At 40.6% G+C, this 21,604-nt stretch overlaps 1 protein-coding gene across 3 annotated transcripts in view; it reads right to left on the bottom strand.

The window, feature by feature from the left end:
* The window catches only part of CLTCL1 (clathrin heavy chain like 1), a 35,365-nt gene that overhangs the window by 4,813 nt on the left and 8,948 nt on the right, over positions 1 to 21,604 (bottom strand). For all 3 annotated transcript variants that reach the window (XM_065033099.1, XM_065033101.1, XM_065033100.1), the window contains exons 3-30: positions 18,086 to 18,354; positions 17,655 to 17,816; positions 17,134 to 17,247; positions 16,158 to 16,331; positions 15,652 to 15,849; positions 15,074 to 15,274; positions 14,802 to 14,954; positions 14,043 to 14,165; positions 13,158 to 13,295; positions 12,810 to 12,974; positions 12,224 to 12,404; positions 11,710 to 11,873; positions 11,056 to 11,181; positions 10,597 to 10,739; positions 9,752 to 9,986; positions 7,757 to 7,879; positions 7,214 to 7,359; positions 6,635 to 6,818; positions 5,909 to 6,101; positions 5,293 to 5,450; positions 5,033 to 5,197; positions 4,497 to 4,604; positions 3,972 to 4,139; positions 3,741 to 3,890; positions 2,781 to 2,912; positions 2,324 to 2,434; positions 1,583 to 1,753; positions 572 to 793 (exon numbers count right to left, since the gene is read on the bottom strand). In XM_065033099.1, the coding sequence (XP_064889171.1) occupies positions 572 to 793; positions 1,583 to 1,753; positions 2,324 to 2,434; positions 2,781 to 2,912; positions 3,741 to 3,890; positions 3,972 to 4,139; positions 4,497 to 4,604; positions 5,033 to 5,197; positions 5,293 to 5,450; positions 5,909 to 6,101; positions 6,635 to 6,818; positions 7,214 to 7,359; positions 7,757 to 7,879; positions 9,752 to 9,986; positions 10,597 to 10,739; positions 11,056 to 11,181; positions 11,710 to 11,873; positions 12,224 to 12,404; positions 12,810 to 12,974; positions 13,158 to 13,295; positions 14,043 to 14,165; positions 14,802 to 14,954; positions 15,074 to 15,274; positions 15,652 to 15,849; positions 16,158 to 16,331; positions 17,134 to 17,247; positions 17,655 to 17,816; positions 18,086 to 18,354 (4,577 nt within the window). The remainder of the gene's footprint in view (positions 1 to 571; positions 794 to 1,582; positions 1,754 to 2,323; positions 2,435 to 2,780; positions 2,913 to 3,740; positions 3,891 to 3,971; positions 4,140 to 4,496; positions 4,605 to 5,032; positions 5,198 to 5,292; positions 5,451 to 5,908; positions 6,102 to 6,634; positions 6,819 to 7,213; positions 7,360 to 7,756; positions 7,880 to 9,751; positions 9,987 to 10,596; positions 10,740 to 11,055; positions 11,182 to 11,709; positions 11,874 to 12,223; positions 12,405 to 12,809; positions 12,975 to 13,157; positions 13,296 to 14,042; positions 14,166 to 14,801; positions 14,955 to 15,073; positions 15,275 to 15,651; positions 15,850 to 16,157; positions 16,332 to 17,133; positions 17,248 to 17,654; positions 17,817 to 18,085; positions 18,355 to 21,604) is intronic.

The following is a 21,604-nucleotide window of genomic DNA, read 5'->3' as shown; positions in this document are numbered from 1 at the left end:
GCTTAGTATCTCAGAGCTGGTTGAGAAAATTGAGACAAGCATTTCAGGACCACACATGATCAGAATCTCTCCTCTCAGCTGAGGACTAGTTATTGGCATCAGTACTGTACAGCCAGACTACACATCTAAAGTTCTGTTTTCCATTACAAAAATCATCTTCAGCAGTCTACTCTTATGACTGATGTAGGAATACTATGTACTATTAGTTACTCAAAGGCTATGTTCTCTGTAACAAGAAAACAGTATTTTTATGGTTACACAAAGTAGGGTGATACATGTTGTCCTCACCAAGTCTTCAGCTTCATCAACTATGGAGCTACTCTGAAAAGCATACACAGTTGCTTATGTCCACTGTTAAAAGCAAAAGTTTAATTAGACCTCTTTCAAGTCCCAAGGCATCTATTTATAAATATCACTAGCTAATCTAAGTGAGTAAAACCCACTGAACTTTCTAGAAGACAGTCTATGAGGAACAAAAATCTTCCAAATATATGCAAAGAGGTCTGGTTTACATAATGCTAATCATCCAGGAGACTAGAAGTCTTCACTTTTTAGCCTATGCAATACTTACTTTGGTAAGGTACTCTCTCATCACTTGGATGAAATAAGGCATTGCAAAGTCCATGATGTTATGCCTCCACGCCAACTCAAGGACTACATCTGGGTGCAGCAAGTCATAACATGTGAAAAGGCAGGCTGCAAAGCACTCCTGCTTGCCTTCTTCCAGAAACCACTGAAGGAGCTTCTCAGCTAGTTCTGCATCTTTGGACTCTGCTGCATACTGCATAGCATCCTACAGAGAACAGCAACAGTTAAACTTGACCCTTGCCTGTCAACATCTTGCTCTACACCTTATGTGCATGTTATCACTAGCTAGATACACCAGGTATTTGGAGTACCATGAACTTAGTCTATAACAACACCAGGCATGTTCTGTAGGAGCCAAATGAGTATATGTACTGTAGCTTAAGTCCTCTTATTTTGAGGTAACCTGAATACTTGTATTAACATTATCCAACAGGCTTTCTTTAAGCACTTCAAGTGGCCTGATGAGATTTTACTGAGTTTTGTAACAGATGAACAATCTTTGTTATCCCACCTACCTCACCACTAGACATTAAAGATTACCCAGAACAGAAGAGACTGCATCAACTGCTTGCTACACATCAAGATAGAAGACTATTTACCAGCTCTCCTAGAGAGTAATCAAAAACTGGCCCACGAGAAGTCACTGCAGGCTTTAAGACTATACCACTGTAATCATGTTTCATCTGTATCCTAACAAGGCCATAAGTCTTCAGTTCCAGGGAGGATTTCCATATAGATATGGAGAACATACAGATGCCATTGATTGATATAGACAGTTCTCCAAGTATGGAAAAATACTATGAAATTAAATTTAAGATATGCATTTGAAATTGTAAACACTTCTCTAAGAGCCATTCCTCAAACTTCAAATGAAGGTCTAAGACTAATTAGAACTCCAGATTCAAAACTACCTAAACACATTCAGTATCCAGAAGATCACTGCTCCATAGCTCAGACTTCTTGGGAGTCAGGGAAAAAGACTGCATTAACTCACCTTATACAGGCGGTCTTTCTTGCATAGCTCCACACTCTGTTTCCAGCGGTTGTTACCCTTGTACAAATACGCTGCAATACGCCTAAATTCAATTAGTTCGTGCTTTTCTAGACGCTGAGCCAACGTTATGTTATCAAAGTTGTCATAGGCATCAATGGAAGCTCTCAAACCCTGTTTGAGAGAAATTTGTTACATATGCTTCCAGATGGTACTAGGCAAGAACTGCAGTAGAGAAGCACCTAAGCACAGTGCACAAGTGTTTAGGTTCTGCCTTCTGGCTGGTAATTCTATGCATACAGCTTGTTTACGCTGTGTATTTCATGCATCTCTCCAAAAGATTCTTAACAAAGACACTAACTTGGTCATACTGACTTCACTTGACAGAAAAGCTATTTACCTTTAAAAGACAAAGTGTGTCTTCCAAAAAGCAGCTAATGGGGCCAGAAAAATATATTTACAGAAGTCTTGCCTAGTAGAGTACATACCTAATATAGAGCTTTATGAAGGCTGATGTTCTGAGAAATAACTGTGATATCTGCTTTGTTTGCAAATCCTCACAGTGTCTCAAGACTTCTGCCCACAACAGGTCTGATTCCACCCCCACTACCACTGCATTGTGGAACTTGTCTTCTACACAGGGAATTACTCTCTGTCAGATGGGGAACAACCAAACTATGGCCTCTTTCTGTTGGAGAAAGAGAAGCATCCCTCAGGCCTAGCAATGTAATTTGTGGGGCTCACCTGGTAGTCTTCCTCCTCTGTTAAAAGGTTGTTCAGAGCTTCATTCACTCCTTTGTTGTTGTGGTTCTGGACTGAACGCAGATAAGGCTTTACTAGAAGTAGCTGATTAACCTGCAATTAAGATGATTCCAATACAAGATAAAGTGAACGTAAAGTATACCAGGTCTGACGCTTCATATTTCTGAAACAGTGCCTGCTTGTTATTACAAGAGTTTGTGCTTATTGTCAGGACCCTTCAGAGAAAGCATCTTGTATTGCCAGCAGTAAGATAAAACAGCCTCCTAGGCCAGTTGTGCTAACTCTTCCAGTGCCTCCTGTATCCAGCTGAGATTGGGCTGCTTCTCAGTCCTTTATACTGGAGCAAAGCCACCTGACAGGCATCAACCCTTTTTGCCAACTAGAGACTGAAGTGTCTTAACTTGAACAAGAGGATTCCTTATTCATCTACCAAACTCACCTTTGAGAAAAAATTGACTGTCCTGGTGTGATCCAGTCGTGGAGATAATACAAGCAGGAGATCATTGATCAGCAGAGGTTTGTAGTCTAAGTAGAACTGCAAGGCTTTGTAGTACAGCTCCACATTGGCCACCTGCATGGTTAGACACTAGTTAATACTTCAAACACAACTATGCCTAACATGCTTAGTTTGGATCACTTCGCACAAGGTTTAACTGACTCTTAAATATAAGCTTAAGTTTCCTTCTAGAGGTCAGAAGTGTTACACTTACATGCAGAATTCTTGTTCAATCTTATAACTACTTCTTGTGCCATCTGCTTCCAGATAGTGAAGTCACAAGCTACCTGGGGTAGTACAAATCAGTTCTAAGCCAGCCACAGTTAAAATATCCTGGCACAAGAAGCCCACTGGAGTTGGTGTGACCATTTGTTGAACTCCTAAAGCCAGTAAAGGCTGTAGTCTTAACCAGTCTTTAACTTGTCTTGAAACCCAGAAGACCACCAGGAATGCCTTCAGTCTTAGATTTTGTCTGAACTATTAATCAATTCACTATTATCTGCAGCATTCTTGGGACTGGCCAGTGCAATTCTCTCACTCAAACAGCTGGGAACATTTGCAGAGATCTTTCAGGAACAGTCACAGCCTCAGACTTAAGCTGAGTGCTATCTCAAGGTATTAAGAAGTTTACACCTCTTGCTTGTGACCTATGCTCCTGAGCAGCCTCTGCAAACACCCTGTGCTAGTTGCTGCCACTCAATAGAATGTGCTGCACATCACAAAACAAAGGGTATAAGATTAGATTAATTCGTGTGCTAAACTGATTGAAAATTTTTTTTAAGTACAGTAGGAAAATTGAGTAGTAGCTTAAGCAAGCTAATTTTCTAAATGATGATTCTGTTGCGCATTTTTGCCTCTGTTCTGAAAATTTCAGCACTTTGATTCAGTTAACTAGTTACTTACCTTGGCAATTATATCTTTAAACTGCCCTTCTTTCCAAGCATCAGTGGGATGATTCATCATAGTAATTATTGCATTGTCATACTCCTCGTACTTGTCATAGAGGAATACAAGTTCTGCCCAGAGATGAGCCTGTTCTGCAGCTCTGAGCACCTGATAAAACAAGAAATCACCCAGTTTGATTCATTGACAGCTTCCCAGCTCCACTTGCAGTGTAGCTACCTTACTGCATACCTTTGGAATATTAACTCTAGACCAGAAGAGCTCCAGATGTTCTCTCATTTTCTGAGGCTTGAATTTGGAGTATAAGATGGCCAGTTCAGTAAACATTCCCATGTGAGCACGCTCTAAGCCCAAAGCAGCTTCCAAAAGGGCAATCAGTTCTTCAAAGTAGCCACGATCCTGGATGTCAGGAAAAAAAGGGTTAATTGCAAATTCATGACCATCTGGCACTTAAAGCTTGCTAAAATGCATATTTACTTAAATTCAACATGCTTTGCTTTTCTATCCAAATGAGAGTGCTTAGACTTGAAAGATATCATTACAGTGAGGTAACAGAATTGTAAAAGAAAGACAGTGAAAATGATCATCCTTCCCTTTACTACATCAAAAAAGTATGCATGCAGGTATTAGGAAATGGAGAAGAAGAATGAATCTAAAGATCAGCCCCACAGGATGTTGAGTTTTATCTGTGACCACTTTACTAGCAGATACAAGTATGCCGTCTAAAGTCTTCTAGGATATTAACAGTGATCTAACCTGATAGTAACTGATCAGCTCTTCAAGCTCATCAGCATGGATGACTATGTGTAGGCCACAGATCTGTGCCAAGCGGAATTCTTTTCCATCCACACAGGCAAAGCATACCTACAATGAGAGTTAGCAAACAATCAACCAAAAGCAGAATACTGCAATACTTACTTAATCTCTGTATATTACAGGACAAATTAATTAGCAAAGCTTTACCAAATTTGAAGCTTACATTCAGTTCCAAATAAGTCTTTCCATAATGCTTGTTCCATAACTAAAAACTCTGCCATTCATTTTACACTGCTTTCATATTAAGCTTTGTCTTGGACAAGAGGACAGCTTATAAAGCTACAGACATACCCTGTAGCCAGAAACAGTCAACAAACTACTATCAGAGCTAGTTGTAGATAGTTATGAATTAACTCCTCTTTAATTTCCACATTACTGACAGAGCAAAGGAGCCCAATTTTGCTCTAGAGCAACATGCTCAGACACAACAGTAGTTCACATTCTGAAGACTATTAAAACCCACAAGTTTAAGTTACCTCCTTCCAAGTCCTTGTGCTGTTGGCTTTGCGGCCACTGTCTACTGCTGCCTGATACTCTCCAAGGTGCACCAAGGTAGATGCCAGGCGAGCAAAGTTAGATACATTGTTATAGAGTAGTTTTGCTGCTTCATACATCCCCTCTTCATAACAGCGATCGCCAACCTGCATTAGGAGCCCAAGGCAAACAAAGGTAGCAGCAAAAATCAGGGGTCAGCCAAGCAGCAAGTCATACATAAGAACTGTAGATCAAGACATACCTGTTGTATATGTGCATTATTAGGGCCACTAATGAACTCTTCCAGTTCTGACAGGCGATTCGTTTTTGCCAATGCAAAAATAAGTTCTGTCTCTACATAAGACTCTCTAGCCTTCTTCCTGGCCATCTGTAAGAACTTGACAAGGTCCTCCCAGTTATCTTGGAGAGAGAAGAGAGAGGTAAGATTTTCTGTTCAGTCCTCCTGTATTTCTCACCTTGATCAGCTTAGAAATGCTTTTCACTAGTCACCTCAAAGATCTCCTCCACCATGGTACTAAGCAATTTGCATTTTATTTAAGGAATCCCCCACTAAGCACCAAGTCACCCTGAACTTCTTGACAACTATTCTACAATCCATCTGGCATGCAGTTCTGCCACACAGACCTAAATAAATACATTACACTTGGCTACTTTTTACTCCATCTTTAGTGTAGCAACACAGACAAGCTTGTTGACAGGAATCTCACTGAACACTGACTCATCCATTCCATGTACTGGCTGTTCCCATGTCCTCTGAAACAGAATTTCCAAGTTTCCAGAATCTCTACCGCTCAACGTAGATGTGATAGCCTAGCTTGTATCCAAACAATTTTAAGTTTGAGGATGCTTTGCCTTACCATTTCTATTAGCTGCTTGAACAACTTCCATATAAGCAGATGGATCATCTGCTTTTATATAGGAGTCAATGGCTTCTTTCACCAAGTCCTTCTGGAGCTGTGCTCTGGCTAGCTGGCTCCATACTGCTGGCTCATTACACCTCTCTGCAAATTCATAAGCACGGTCTAAGTTGCCAATGTGCTCAATCAGCACCTGTAAGAAATTGAAGTAGCAGGTTAAAAATCAGAGCTTTATAACACTGTCCTTTCTAACAGAACTCTTCAAGTGCATATGCTGTTTTGTGTAAACAATATGATGCTGACTGCTTTTAAAACAGCCACTTCTGCCCAGTGAAGGAGAGGCAGGGAGAATAAGACTTCTGTTGTTACTGTTTCTGCTCTGCCTTACAGAAGTCAGTAATGCTGGTCTGAAGACAAATGCTTAGTAGCATTTGCTTCTCTTGCATCTTTCAAGTACAAGTCTCCAAGGCAGACACAATCAAATGAGGTGCAACACCCCAACATTTTGATTATTTTGACCAGATCAGCCTCTTAAATCAGTATTTTGACTTTGTTTTGCTATTCTTTGTACATAATCTCACTTCTCCCTGCAATTCAATATCATACAGGAACTGTACTCTTAAGTCTCAATGATTTAAGTGACAATCACTCCTTGAAAATTAATAACAGTACATTTCCCATTCTCTTCCCAGCGTTCTATATTGTCACGCAGGAACCAGGCCTCACCTGAATTGCTGAAGTATTAACATCAAATTTTCTGAATATAGCAAAAGCTTCTTCATATAGCTCATTACTGATGGCAATGTTTGCAATATCTGGGGCATCGTAGTTATCCAGCCGATTGATGTACTCCATCACACGAGTGCGGTCAGCCTTAATGGCAGTCAGGATCAGCAGATTCTGGAGATTCCTTTGGTTAACAGAAGGGAGAGGCTATAAGCAGCGCTATAAGAGGCTATAACACCTGCCTAAGCGACATGTATTGTACTTAAAAAAAAAAAAATACACCCATTTGCTGTAACTAGCAATGATTTTTCATCCCCAGATTGAGAAGCACAGATATTTGCCTTCAAAAAGAAATTGCTTACCAATATTAGCATTCTTTTCTCTGAACACACCCCTGCAAACTGCATAGTGTGAACTAGCTCTGTTCTTAATGCACAGCACTTTGAGTGTTGCTTTTTCACCTCATTAGACACAAAGAGTGCTTAGGTCCTGCAACCAAGAGGCTCACAAATAACTCAGGTCACTTCACAACCTAAACAAAGGCACTGAAGGGGCTGAACTTGTAGACAAAACTCTTACCTGTGCTCACTGAATACAGAATTATCCAAGACAATTTTTTCCAACAACTCAATCAATTCATTAGGCAGGTCAGCAGTCATGAAAGCTTTCACAGTTACAGAAACCTCCTCTGGATCCTGTGTCTCCGATAAAGCTGTTTGGACAACCTGGATGTGAAAGCAAGAAAGTACTAAGTCTTTGCCCTAAATGAGATATTTGCCAAACTATTCCACTGAGCTACAATTTAAGGCTTCAGAACATTGAGAATATTTTGTCATAGACAGCAAGAAAGAGTTTCTTCGATACTGGATATAGCTATGAAGGTCACATCTTAGATCTGTATAGCGAGCAAATTCACTGTCACTCTACAGGACAGAAATATTCTCTTGCTGGTAGCTAAGTTTTCTGATCATGAAGGTCAGAGTTAATACCTGCCACTCAAACTCTTACACATTTTCATATGGTTGGAATGAGGCCTCAAGGGACTTTGCGGGGAAGGACAGCTACTGTTCCTGAGACATCCTGAGGTCTCCTCATAATGAAAGTTTAGCTTTTGTGCTGTACCTGGTCAATAAGCTGCCGCCTGAATGGGTTGTTTTCTTCCAGAACATTTGCCCAGAGCTCAGGGTCCTTCCTACGCACCAGATAGCGAGCCTCACTCTTAAACAGTGAGTTCTCATTGCAGACCTGAAGGAGAAGTTACAAATATTGGTGTTAACGTGAAGGGTTAGTACCACAGAACAGGTTTAGCTAGCTATGAATCAGACAGTCTAGAAGACTGACTAGAACTAATTGCTGACCAATGCTAAATGCCACAGACAAGTTCTTACCCAACCTCTGATCTGGAAGGCTCATGGAAGAGGTCTCCAGCAGAATTTCTATAGCTTCTCTTGGTTTTGCCCGACACAAATACTGTGACAGTGGCTTCACAGTAACTATTTGCTTCTGTTTGAAGTGAAGACCTGCAGAAGCCTGAAGAACTTAAGTTTTAAATCTAGAAATGGAGCCACTTGCCTGGGCAGTGTTAAGTAGTGAACTGAGAAATGGTGTTGGTGCTTAAAGCTAGAAATAGGTTATGTATTTGGTGTCATTAGATTTACACTAGAAGTGTTCAGAGTAGCAAGTAGCCTGGATTTCCTTGTTACAGTGTTAAGGGTACAGAATAAATGTGAAATCTCCTATAGAAGTACAGCAAGGAAGAGTTACGAGTTATAATCCTATTTGTGCCACTAGCCTCAATTTTCAACTAGAAGGGTAAAAACCTGAAAACCTATTCCATCTTCTACCAACAGGTCGTGTTTTTGTTAGTATCTGAATTAGCTTTTGGAATCCCGCGTACTTTGCTGCAAGCAAATTAGCAGTAGCACAATTTTGGTTTACATTCTACATCAATTAGTTGCAGGAGTTGAGCACTTTTCTAGGAGGCAACATCTCAAGAATCATTCTTAAAGGAGGAAGATCTTTTCTCCATAACCAGAAACACCTGCTCAGCATACTAGTTCAAAGAAGAAACTGGTACTGACAGGTTTTTGTGGTTAACCAGAATGTTAAAGCTTATCCTAGCAAAAGGACAACTCAGAGCCACCTTCCTACCCTTAAATAGAAAAGCCAAATGCAACAAGCTGGCTGTTTGTTTGTTTTACAGCTACAGCTGCTTCAAGCTGGAAAGTCATTCACTTCCAGCAGCAATCCTAGATTACACCACCATTCTAACACAAGGTAGGGCCTTGCTGGGGAATACCATTTCCTTCATTTCAAACAGGCAAAACAAGCTAGTCCTTACCCCTACACAGCTGACATTCTTTGCATACACTAGTGCAAAGTGCAGGTAGGAGGAGGATGTTTTCCTTCCCAGCAGCCACAAGCATTGCAATCTGGCATTAAGCTCTAGTATTCAGTTTGATACTAGGGATGTGTTTGGAGAACCCTGGGAATTTCACTTGCCCTTGAAATTCTGAGAGAGGTTCTAGAAATCAAGAAGCTTAAGATAGGAGAGGAACGCTATCTGAATAAGTCCTTGCAGTTTGAATGTCAACATTTATTTTCCTCATTTCTATTTAAGTATTGGAGCAACACTAAGGATCAGCCACAATACAGGAAAATTACAAGCCCTGTTCTAATTTCAGGGAAGCTTTTCCTCCTACTGCAGAGCCAGGCTAGGTGCCAGCCTGTATCTTCTGCTGATCAAGTGCTCAAGGCTCAACAAAAAAAAACAACACAAACAACCCAAAAATCAAATTAACAAAGGTTTAACAGTAGACGTATTCATTAGCTGGTCCCTATAAACAGCTTGGTTTTGAGCAAATCAGTGGATGAAAGACATGAATTGTACCTTAAAGCTGCAGAGTTATAAAATTTTAGTTTTGACATATAGCATAAAGATTTCTTTTCATCAACATAAAAATCACTATCTCCATATGGAAGAATCCTGCCTACCTCAACTCCTGAGTGAAACTGCAAGACAGGATTCTGCAAGTGTTAGACAAACAACCAGCGAGGCTTCCACTTCAGGCAGCAAGCAGGTTTTTTTAACATGTTTATAAATGCAGTTTTGCTAACCTTTATGAGTTCCAGATCACATTGCCCCCTCTCATAAGCAACGCAGGCCAGATGAGGGTCCCTCTTTTCACAATATTTGCCAACTACACGGCTGTCATAGTAAGGATTCTCACGAAGGAACCGCTCTGGATTATTATTACTGTCAATGTAGATTTTGGCCAAGGCATTATGAGTCGCAGGTTCTTCACAGCCTTCATGAATCCTTGATTCAAGCCATGGCAACAGCAACTTAAGCCTTTGAAGAAGCAAACATTTCAGGTTTGTAAGTCAGACTGCAGCATGCTTTACAGCTTCCCATTAATACCTGGCCTTCCCTTCAAGCAAGTCTGCTGGTCAGACCTCAAAGCAGATGGAGACCAGCCAGTTATTTTTAACAAGTCTCAACTGAGTGGAGGCCAGATCTGCAAGTTTAACATCACAGAGGGCCTGCAGATGCCACTAATGTTGCAATCTTTCCTTTCAACTTCCATTCTATTAGTGGGCTCTTCACACTTAAAGCCATTTGTTCATTTCACAGAACTAAAAACTAATTACACAAGCTGCTGTGTGCCTACAACAAGACTGTCAAGAAGGTTTTATCCAGATTTACTCCAAATGCACATCCCATGGTTGGCTGTATAGGAAGTGTTCAAAAGCCATGTTATTCATCATGCAGCGCTGTCAGGCATTCCAGTAGGGCCCAAATACTCAGAGACTGACTAGCAAATCTAAGCTGCTTTTTGGTAAAGAAACATAAAACATTATAAATATCGCATTATTCAAAAAAACTGCATCCAATTCAATTTGGGTGTACAGCAGGGTCAGGAAAGCCCAACCATGGTATCTACAGATGCATTTTTCTTTACCGATTTCTTTTTTCCACTTCAGCCACCAGCTCATCTGTTGAGAACTGGCCTCTAACCACCATGATCAGGTTCTTAATGACATCTTCAGAACAATCCACATCAAGAAGCCCTCCGACCACTGCTGGTATACGACTAGGATTCACCTGGAATAAGCCACCATCATTAGAATTAGTTATAAGCATTACTAATAATCCACCCCCAGTCTTCCATGTGGGGAACTTCTAGTTAACAATTTAAATATGCTTTAGAGCAGCAAATTTTAAGTTACTAACACATTTGTATATACATTCCAGGAAGAACTACACTAACAGGTTTGTAACAGACAAAAGACTTATTGAAGAGCCTCTGCACTAGAAGTGTGAGCATAAAAGACATAGCAGATTCTGCTTTACTTTACTGGAAGGTTAAGTTCCTTCTAAGGAAGGAAAGAGCAAGAGCTTAAAACTGGATTTTCCTTACCTTCTGTACATAGATCTCTATATATTTCTGCAGGTTATTGCGATATAAGTAGAGCACCAGGTCATGAACAAAGTCAAATCGATCACAGACTATGATCAGAGGAAGCTGGTCTGTGAGCTTTGCCTCCTGTATTTTGTGGGAGAAAAAAAAAAAAAGCAACCACCATTTGTTGAAGTGTTTTCAAAGCAGGAAAGTCTGACCACAGAAGTCACAATATGTTTAAATTTTAGGCTGCCAAGCAGATGTAGTGGCATTAAAATCCCATGTTACCAGTCACAAAGCACACAAAGTGTTGCAGTACAGGTTCACTCCAGTTTTAATAAGCTTTGTCTAGCCAATGTCCTTAAAGCTTCTGCTGAATATTTTACCATAGTCTTTCCTTCTGCCCACCTGGATTCACCTCTTCTTAGGTGACAACATATTCATGAAGTTGGTACAAGTCAAATACAGGACAGTTTTAAAGGAATGGTGAATTTGGGCTTGCTTTCCCAGAGATAGCCTAGAAGAACCTGTTATACATCTGGAATGTGATCAGACTCCTATTCCAGCTACACAGCAGACTACTCTCAGCCATGGCAACTAAACCCTGAGTGGTACTCCCCTCCATTAGAAGGCTCTAGTTCTGCTGCTAAGCAAAATATACAGAATATTTACCTTCAGAAAGTTCTTCACCCGTTCCGGGTTATAGCAGTTACTTTCACGGCAGATTCTTTCTACTTCCTTTATCTGACCAGTCTTGCAAGCTGCCTGGATGTACTTGAAGTGAACATCTGGATCCTGGCTGAAGTTTACAATGGAACCCAAGAAATAGAAGAGTCCTAGAAAGAGTCACATAGTTAGAAGGGTAAGCAAAGGAATTGCAGACTCCTATGGGCTTTGGCTTGTTACTTAGCTCACCCCTGCTGAGGGAACAGCTTTCACTCAACTGCAGGAACACTTTTTTTTCTTTCCCCTCTTTCAGGTTTCATCTTGCTTTCTGATCCTTACTCAAGAGGGTAAGAAACTACCTAGAACAAAGCTATCCCTAGAACTCACACTGATGAGCTCTGACAAATGCATCCTAAGGTCCTGCCATGTGACAAGTACCTCTCCCATAAAAGCTACAAACCTTACTATTAACCTCAATCAAATAGTGCTTCCAAGTAAGTGCTTCCCTCTAATACTGTACCTTCATAGCTTTTGAAAGATTCAAAAAGCTCCACAAGAGACTGGGTACCAAGCTGCTCATGGTATTTAGAAGCAACTTGCACACATAGCTGTAGGTTTTGCCTAATGTTGGCTGACAGCATGGCACGTAAACACTCCACAGAGTCTTCAACTGAGAGAGAGCCAAAGAAATTCACAAGCCACTGCAAAGAGAAAGAAATTTTACTAACTTACACAGGATTTGACTGACTTCTAAAAATGTGGCAACTAGGCAGAGTTTGTACCCCAGCTACTAGAGAGAAGTCTTCCATGCATTAAGATCAAGTACTTAAAAAGAAACACACTTGCCATCTTTACAACTACAAAAAATGCAGTTTGGAAGAAAGATGTGAATGTCCACCTGAGAAACTGAGGTCAGATTTAAGCCATAAGAAGTACAAATTAAAGTTTAATCATTAACTGGCCAAGTGTTCTTGAATCACAGCTGTGTGTGGTACTTCAGGACCTACAACCCATCTTCTAGTGGCTGCAGAGATTTTAGCAGCTACAGAAGTACTAAAGAGTGTTCACTTAAGCTTCTACTTTCTTACTCTGTGCAACAGACTTACCTCAGGATTCAAGAGGTGAGTATGAACAACAGCACGTTTAATATCATAGAGATCCGTGTAGTGTTCCAAAGCTCGCTGGAGCAAGCCTGCCTTTTCACACAACTGGGCAATATGAGCACGATCGTAGTGTGTAAACATTTGGTTTCCAAGAATGGCATCTGCAACCTAGGAGGTTACATTTCATATTCAGACTGCTGGAGAATCATAGCAGCTTATCTTAAAAGTTGTTGAAAAGCCACAACAATGACTAAAATACTTACAGATACCAGTATCAGACATCATGTTATTGTGCAAGCCTACTACTGTCTCTTCTTCAGTTTCTGGAGGTACTAGATTAAGAGGTCTCACCTGCGGGGCATGAATCAAATTCATTTCCAGAAGGCGAGTCTGAAGGTGGCCTTCTGCAGGGCGGTTATTTTTCAGGGCATCCAGCAGGAAGGACGTGCACTGCTGAATAAGACTGTTCTCCATGAATACATCCACGATCTGTTGAGATTGGTCAAGTTAGAGAAGGAGTTTATACATACACATGCACATTTATCTGTGTACACTCATGGCCCGGCTAGAACACTAGAAAGGCAGCTCATCACAGCACCCAGCACACTACCTTCCCTTTATTTTCATAAGATTACTACTAGTAATAGTGAGACAAGTTTCACACTTTCTTCTTTTTCTCTAGAACATAAGAAGCACACTATTTTGAGCTATTATGCCAGATTTTGCCACCCACTCCAGTTTTAATGCAGTTTGCAAATCCCATCCCTTCTCTCTTGTTGGGATAGTTGCTACAAGAAAAGCTAAGACTTTTTCTACATAGCTTCAATTACTTAATAAATGCAAAGTGTTGCCTTATTTCTCTCTCTTTAACCAGAAGTGGCCGCTGGCATCCAGCACTCAACTTATATTTATTTGTTCATATTCCTGTAAATTCTCTGCATGGGAAGAGTTAATGTATGCTCCATAAAAAACAACAGTAGGACAGTAACACTATTGCCTAGACTGCGACTATGGCAAATTCATTATCAATATTACAGTAATAAGCGAGAAAGCCTCCAAAAGAATCGCAGAGCACACCTGCCTCTAAAGACTTAAACGTAACCAAACTTGGCTAGAAAAGTCCCTTTTCTAACCAAGCCAACTAGAGACCTGAACTGGCCTTACCAGTCCCCCCATAAGGTACTATGCTATCACCTCTGTCTAGAAGGAGACCAGAACTCTTGTTGTAGGCATCACCTGGTTAATGTTAGCCAGTGGCTCCTCATCTTGTACCAGCATCTGAGAGAACTGCAGGCCTTGCTCTGGACTGACTCTCATCACACTTCGCAATAAGAAGATCCAGTCTGGGGTATAGCCAACCTAGAGATTTCAGAAACAGTCATGCATGGCTGGGGAGCTTTACACATCACTTAAGCCTTCAGATTCTTTATCACAGGCACTATGAACTGCTGTGAGGCTGCTATGCTCATTCCCCGTCTTCCAGGAATTCTCAGACAAAAGCACTGCCTGCCTGTCTGTTGACACAGAAGTTCAGTATTCACCTACTTAGTAACTGAACTTGCGCCAGGGAATTTCTCTTACTAGGTAAGAAAACTGCTGGGAACAAATCTTTAAACAGTCTTAAGACACTATCTATCAAGTAAGGTCCTAAACTTAAAAGGGGACATCAGGCCACTTTTTTTTCTGGATGAATTACAGAACAAGTGTCTTATGAATTTAAGAAAAATCTTTATTGTCCAGCATAAGCTTGAGCCAGTCCATTAATTTCATAGTTCATAAAATTCTGGATACTCTGAATCTAATTTTTTTGCAGACTGCTCAGACCTTGGTCATACACTATGATTTGCAATATGACAGTGAAGAAAACAATTTCTCAATCTTTCCTACTTATCAGTTTTAAGTGACAGGAATCAAACTTATCTCAAGGAAGATAGCTTGAGAATGTACACATTAAACATAAGATAAAGTCTAGGAGTTTGTAGTAAACAGCTTTACCTTTTTAGCATATAGCACTATTTTCTGGAATTGTCCAGTTTCAGCAAAGCACTGAATCACTTTGTTTGGCACATTAGCACGAAGATAGACACTGAGTGCAAGGGTTGGGTCGGCTGTCTTCACTAAGTCTCCCAGCTCCTCTGAGCACTCCAGCTGAAGTCAGAAATGGTATTTTGTCAGGCAGAAGAATTCAGAGATGTAGTATCAACAAAAGTATTGTTCACACTCAGTTGTTACAACGCAACAGAATTAAGTGTCATGATCAAGCCTACCTTGTCTTCCTTCAGCCACTTCTCCAGAAGCTGCTTGCGGCCCTGCTGTAGGACAGGGCGACAGAGCTCCAGAGACTCAAACTTGTTCAGCTGTCCCTGGTCAAGCAATATTCCAAAGTACTGGAGCAGGGGAGAGGCCTGCCCAGGCTGAGCTGGTACACTCTGGAACTTCCTGATCGTATCACTGGTACGTAGAATGCCCTGAAGAGGCACAAGATGGAGAGAAACAACGTTTAATTAGGGAAGGCTGAATAGTATTAGTCAAAACCAGGTATTAAGCTATATGCTGAAGCATCTACTCTTAAGCCTTCACGGTGAAGATTTTCATCGAAACAACGACACCCTAGCAAGAAGTCAGTGGCCACAAGTCCAGTCTAGGGTTGGAAAACTATACGAGATACTCCTTTATTGGATATGGGAGAAGGTATTAGTCAGAGCAACAGCCAAACTGCAGAGGACTAGTATTGCAGCACTTCAGTATTTGAATGTCAAGTACTGAAATGCAAGTGAGCTAAGCAAATCCACTAAGCTAAGGCAAATGTCCATGACTTCTAAGCTGTACCTTCGGAGTTATTTACCTTCGGTGCAGATGCAGCCACTTTAGCAGCATCTGCGTAGCTTCCTTGAGCAAATAGCGTGTTGAACTTTCTGGCAAATAATTCCTCTGCCCCAGCCAGATTACTACGTATAGCCATACGCAGTCCCAAGTCAGGATTCTGGAGAACATTTGTAGCGTAGTTCACTATGTTGTCTTCCTCAACACATACAGAAAGCACCTGGAAAGGACAAAAGGTATATTGAGAAGTACTGTACTTTCCACAACCACTATGAAATACAGCAACAAAATGGCTACAAAATGGTGTAGTAGTAGATGATAAAAAATCCCACCAAACACCACCACACACAAAACCAAACCCACTAAGTTCTTACCCATGCAGTTCTGTACTAGGAACAGTAAAAAACTGACTAATCAACTAGTTACTTGCTCCCTTTCATGACATTTGTTGCATCAAGTCACTCAACAGGTTTGTTACATTCCATCTGAGCTTTAGAAGGATCAAAACCAGAATGCTGAATTTGTTACCTGTCCTTTTTTGTTCACACCAATAATGCCTGAGGTAGGTTCATGAGGTGCTGTGACAAAGATAGTATCAGCACTAATACGGTTCATGTAGATGCACACTCCAGACTCCAAGTCATACATGTGAATATATCCATACTTTGTGATCAGGTAGATAACACCATGCTTAACTCCAATCTGCCAAAAGATGAGTTTTTATTAGTCAAGACTAAGACTGTAACAGTTAAGACAGCTGCCTTTAGCCTAGTCACAAGATGGTACTGCAGTAACATGCCTTTGCACAGACATCAAGAACAAATATAGGTTCAGGCTTTTTCCTTACAGGCTCAAAGCAATTAACAGCTTTGCTGGCCATTTGGAGCCACAGCTCCACCAAACAGAGGCTGAAGGGAAATTAAAATTCATCTGCAGCAAAGGATATACTCCTCATCCTAATGAGCCAGGCTGAGGGAGAAAGTCTGGGCATAATTAGCATTCTAGTCTAGATATGTCAGTACAAGTTTCTGTTCAGAAATATTAATGAGATAATTCGACTCTCTTCCAACAAGGCCTACAGAAAAACACCAGTAGAAGTTAAACCAGGCTCAGCTATTCAGTAGTCCAGTTTGCCTGTCAAGGCACTTAAACAGGGGAGGCTTGCAAGCCAAAATGGTCTTCAGACAAAAAAAGTACTTTCACTTTGGAACAAGCCTTCAGATGTTTTGTTAATTAAGCTTCGAGCTGAAGGACATGAATCCTGCCATGTAGACAGCTTGCTTTATTTACCTTAAGGCAGCTCTTGGTTCATTTATGAAGCTGGTCTATTAGACTGGTCAGCAGTTGCATGCTCTGAGATAGCTACCTCCCACAAACCTATTAACACCCCTCCCAGAACTAGGAGGAATGACAGCAAAGCACAAGCAGAAAGCATTCTTTATGACAGAGATGGCAGCTACTTGACAAGCTATAAAGTTGATTTTTTGGGGAGTCAAACATTTACCTGCATTGCTACAGGAAAGTCTGTCTGTGCCTCAGGTGGGAAAAACACATCAACAGCTTTCTTAACAAATGGTTGATTTCCAGTAGCTGGCTGACCTACTTCAATTATGTGTAGCTAGGAAGAGAAAAGAGTATGTCACAAGACTGCCTGCAAGTACAGCCACATGAAAGAAGCTCCTCTCTTCAGATATGCTACTGAAGTCATCTGCCACACTTGGCTGATGAATATCCACCCAATCCTAAATCAACACATTCTGGGGAGCTGTGTTCCAGATACTTATCAGAGGGACAAGTTTTCCAGAACTTCAAGTAAAAACCGGTAAAAGCTAAAAAAAAAAACCAAAGAAACAAACAAACAAAAATCCACCAAAAGCAAACACCAAAATGATGCTGACAAAGTGTGCTATGCACACGGTTCCCAACATGTTCTTCAGAAAGCATATACTAAACTGGGTGATCACTGAAGTCCTATTAGTACCAAGTTCTGCTACAGCAAAACAGGAAAACAGTTGCAGACTTTACCTTGCCCCCTGCGGGACTCCTCACAGCAAAACAGAAGAGGGTAGAAGGTTTGGCATTTCCCTCTATTTTGAATTCTGCAAAAGCTGCTGCATGGCCCTCTATAGGTTGGGAGACTTTTCTATCAACCGAGTACAGCTGCATTGCACCAACCACACGATTTTGCTAGAAAAAAAGAAGAAAGGTTAGCTTTTAGAGATAAGATTTCAAATGTTTATAGCAAGACCTTTGGGACAGCAAACTAAGAAGCAGCAAATGCCTCTCATGCCCTCCTCCAGTGCTTTAACTGCATTAAAAGTCAGGTTATTCCTACAAAAAAAAATATTTTTGAATTTTTAATCTATAGGAACCAAAGTTAAGAAACAATAGCAACCATTAAGTGAAGGGGGACCACAGCTCTCCGGATTGTTTTCATAGCAGCACAGGTAACTTACCTGTGCTGAAATTCCTATCAGCAGCAGCCATTTCTGGTGTTCATCTGTTCTGTAATTGATGATTTGGCAGCCTGCAAGACTAGCATGCCTGTCAAACATCTTCTGGGGTTGTGATTCTCCCTCCATGCTCCAGTGGTAGACTGCTGTCTCTGTCACCAAGGCAACTGTATTCACAGATATCCATTTCCAGAAGATCACTTCCTCTGCCATCGTGTGGGCTTTCATTTTACTTTTCATCTCAATGTTAAAGATCTGAAGTGTTTTCCCAGCTAGTGTGACAAAACCCAAGAAACATCATGGACAGGTTACCACACTGGCCATCTGTATTCTCTATATTTACAAGCACCCTGTTTAACCCACTGTTCCAGTGATACTACAGACAGGATTAGTGCCCTGTCACATCTGATGCTCCTTTGATACCTGACTCATAGCAAACAGAATCCCCTCCCCTTCCCCAACAGCTCTACCATCCCTGAAACAAAAAAGTCCGCTTCTTATGGACACTTACATGGACATTCCAACAACTGACAAGCATAGACATTTTAATCAACTATAAGTTGTAGTCAAAAGACAGTCTAAGCTACAGACCTTGTGCAAACTCTGGTTCAGGTAGCAGCACTGGTATATCAAGTGATAGGTGTCTGCTAGATGTCATTTAGTATAACTAATAGAAAGAATGGCTCCAGTTTGTCAATTTAGTTGCTGTTGTAGATGACCTGGAATCCAACAGCGCAAGACTTGGAACAGCTCAAGACAGCCAAAGACCACAGCTTCCATTCTATTTTTCTGTTGAACAAACCGTGCACTTAACTAGGAGATGGATGGGCTCTGTACAACTGTGATACAACAAGTGTCTGCTGAAGAGCTCAGTCAGAAGTTAAGAGATTTGGAGCTTTACTTCCAGTTAAGGTTGCTGCTTCATCATTTAGGTAACTATATTGCAGGTTTAGCTTGACTTTAGTATTCCTTTTAACTACCAGAAGCAGCTAGTAAGGATAGACTTAAAACTGATGTTAACTGAACAAAGCTATAAAGCATAAGGAACTCTTCCTTTCAGGAAATCAGAGTGATGTTTTACTTCTCTGCAGATGAGACAACTCAGCTCTAAGAATATTGTTTTCTGTTCACAAGACACCCACTCAGACTGCTGGAGTATTGGCTTGTAATGCCGTTATTTCAGAAGTGTTTTCCCTGCTAGTAACACTTCTGTCAAACTGGTAGAAAACTTCTACTGGAAAGTTTTGACAGACAAAGGCTGCTGGCCACTGAGGAATCATTTTCATACTAACCCTGAGTTAATACACATCTCAGACTGCTCTATAATGTTTTAGCATAATTTATACAGTAAATTGATCATATGAGTTTAATGCCGTGCCATGAGAGAACACAAGACTTCGGAGCTAGCTACGCATGTTGAGTGCCACAGGAGTCAAAGCAATACAATTTCTTCAGTATGGCAACAAATTCAAGCTTCAGAACTCTAAACTGTAATTAAACTACCAAAAATTCCATTATTTGGATTAAGAGAGCAGAACCTGCTATAAAGTCATGATGAGGGCAAGTGTAAGTTTGAGTCTTATGTGTACTTGAACGCTTTTTTGGGCCAAGATGTGAGACAAAAAAACCAGTCTTTCTTAAGTTTTTCTGATCAAGCTACCAGACTGTTCAATTTACTTAGGACTAATCTCTACAGGTGTAGTCAAGTTAGCAGATTCATTTTTTGAACACTGGCATGAGAATTTACATTTCAGTTCACCAGAGCATGAGGTTTCTCCTTTCCACAAGGAATGGAAGCACCCTGAGTGCTGCATTCTCCACTTAAACCAACTGGGGAATACTCTCAATACAGAGCAAAGCAAAAGAATCACAAACACAAGGACAAAGCATAAACCTTGGTACACCAGGAAAATGCCACATGCAATCCAGAAATGAAATTGTGCATACTGTATTTCAGCTTAAATCCAGAACCATTTCATTTCTTCTTTAAGAGTGGGTTTGTATGTTTATTGCTCAATAATACTTAGATTATGAGCAATTCCCACTCATGGCACACTGAGTCACAATATGCAAGAGTTTGACTACTGAAGCCTCAGTCAATCAGCAGGGAAAGTCTGGAGCGACAGACTGATTTAAACCACGTCTCAGTGCAGTTCACTGTACTTCTGCTGGTTATCAGGGGTAACAACATATTGGTTGGGTAGCTCTCTATTCATCCTCTTTTCTACCCAACACTTTGGTCACTGGATTACTGATAGAAGAAGAGATCATTAAGTGTGCAATAGCCAACAACATAACTCTGCATGTCAATATGACATCACTCACTCAACATTATCTGTTCAGAGGACAAACTTATTCACTCTGCAGGGACAGAATGATACTTCTTTTGAGTAAGTCTTACCACTGGCAAGAATAAAGCTATATTCTTCAAAGCTGATGATAATCCATTTAGTTAGTAGGTTAGTTTTAAAACTGGATGATATAGATTCCTTTTTAAGGGCTAGATGAAGCTTTGCTACTGTAGAGAAGGCACTTTCCTTGCCAATATGGTTTGTTTAAAGGGGTCCAAGACTATGGATAAGTTCAGATTTGTTAAGAGGTTGCTATTTTTTTCATTGTTACCTTTACCCACAACCCAGGTAAGGCAGTCCTTGGCCAGATGTCTAAGCATCTTAGCTGAATCATAGATTCAGCTGAAATCAAACATTAACACATTCCTTTTCCCATAATGTCAGTATAAGGCTGAGATCAAAGACAAGAAACTACAGGTTTTGTGCCAGTTCTGAGGACAGTTATTTCTTGGACCCCTAAGTAATTTCACCATAATTTTCCACAATAAAAAACACATTTAGGCAAAAATGAATAGCACACAGGACATGCTAGCAGAGGTCTCTCATAAAAATATTGTAACTTGGTTTTGTCTATTGACTGTACTTCCATCACACACACACAAACATAAGAACATACTCTTCTTCTTCATTCTGTACAGTCAATAGTCAAAGCAGCCAGATGGTTAGCAACAAGCCAATGGAGAACATTTGCACTATAATACCAGCTGAGGATTTAGAATCTCCCACCTGGCTGTGAAGTGAACTGTCAAACAGCTACCTTGAAGTTCAGTACTTTTTATGAGATTAGACCATCCTGTACTACTGAACATGAAACATCATGACAAAGTTCACTCACCATCTGTTTAGAAAAGATGCAGGAAGAAAAGTATATAGTCAGTAACAGTTATTGAGATTAAATACCAGAAGTGGGTCATTTAATAAAAGAGCCAGAGATATACTATAATTATTTTTTTGAGCTCTGAGCGCTGCTTAAAGGCAGTATCAACACCACAGGTACTGATAAGCAGAGGTCTTCTATCTGCAAGATCTCATGCTTGCCAAACTTAACATGCTTGTACATTCAGACTTTCCCAGTTACTGGCAATCCTTTCAACATTTTGTTGGTATCTAGTAAGCTCGTCAAAGCTACAAGAAAGGGCGAGGACAGAACAGTGAGTAAGAATGGCCTTAC

Source organism: Columba livia, chromosome 17, assembly GCF_036013475.1.
Source record: "Columba livia isolate bColLiv1 breed racing homer chromosome 17, bColLiv1.pat.W.v2, whole genome shotgun sequence".
Classification (NCBI taxonomy): Eukaryota; Metazoa; Chordata; class Aves; order Columbiformes; family Columbidae; genus Columba; species Columba livia.
Note: the sequence above shows the minus strand (reverse complement) of the source record. Positions and strands in the feature narration are given on the sequence as shown.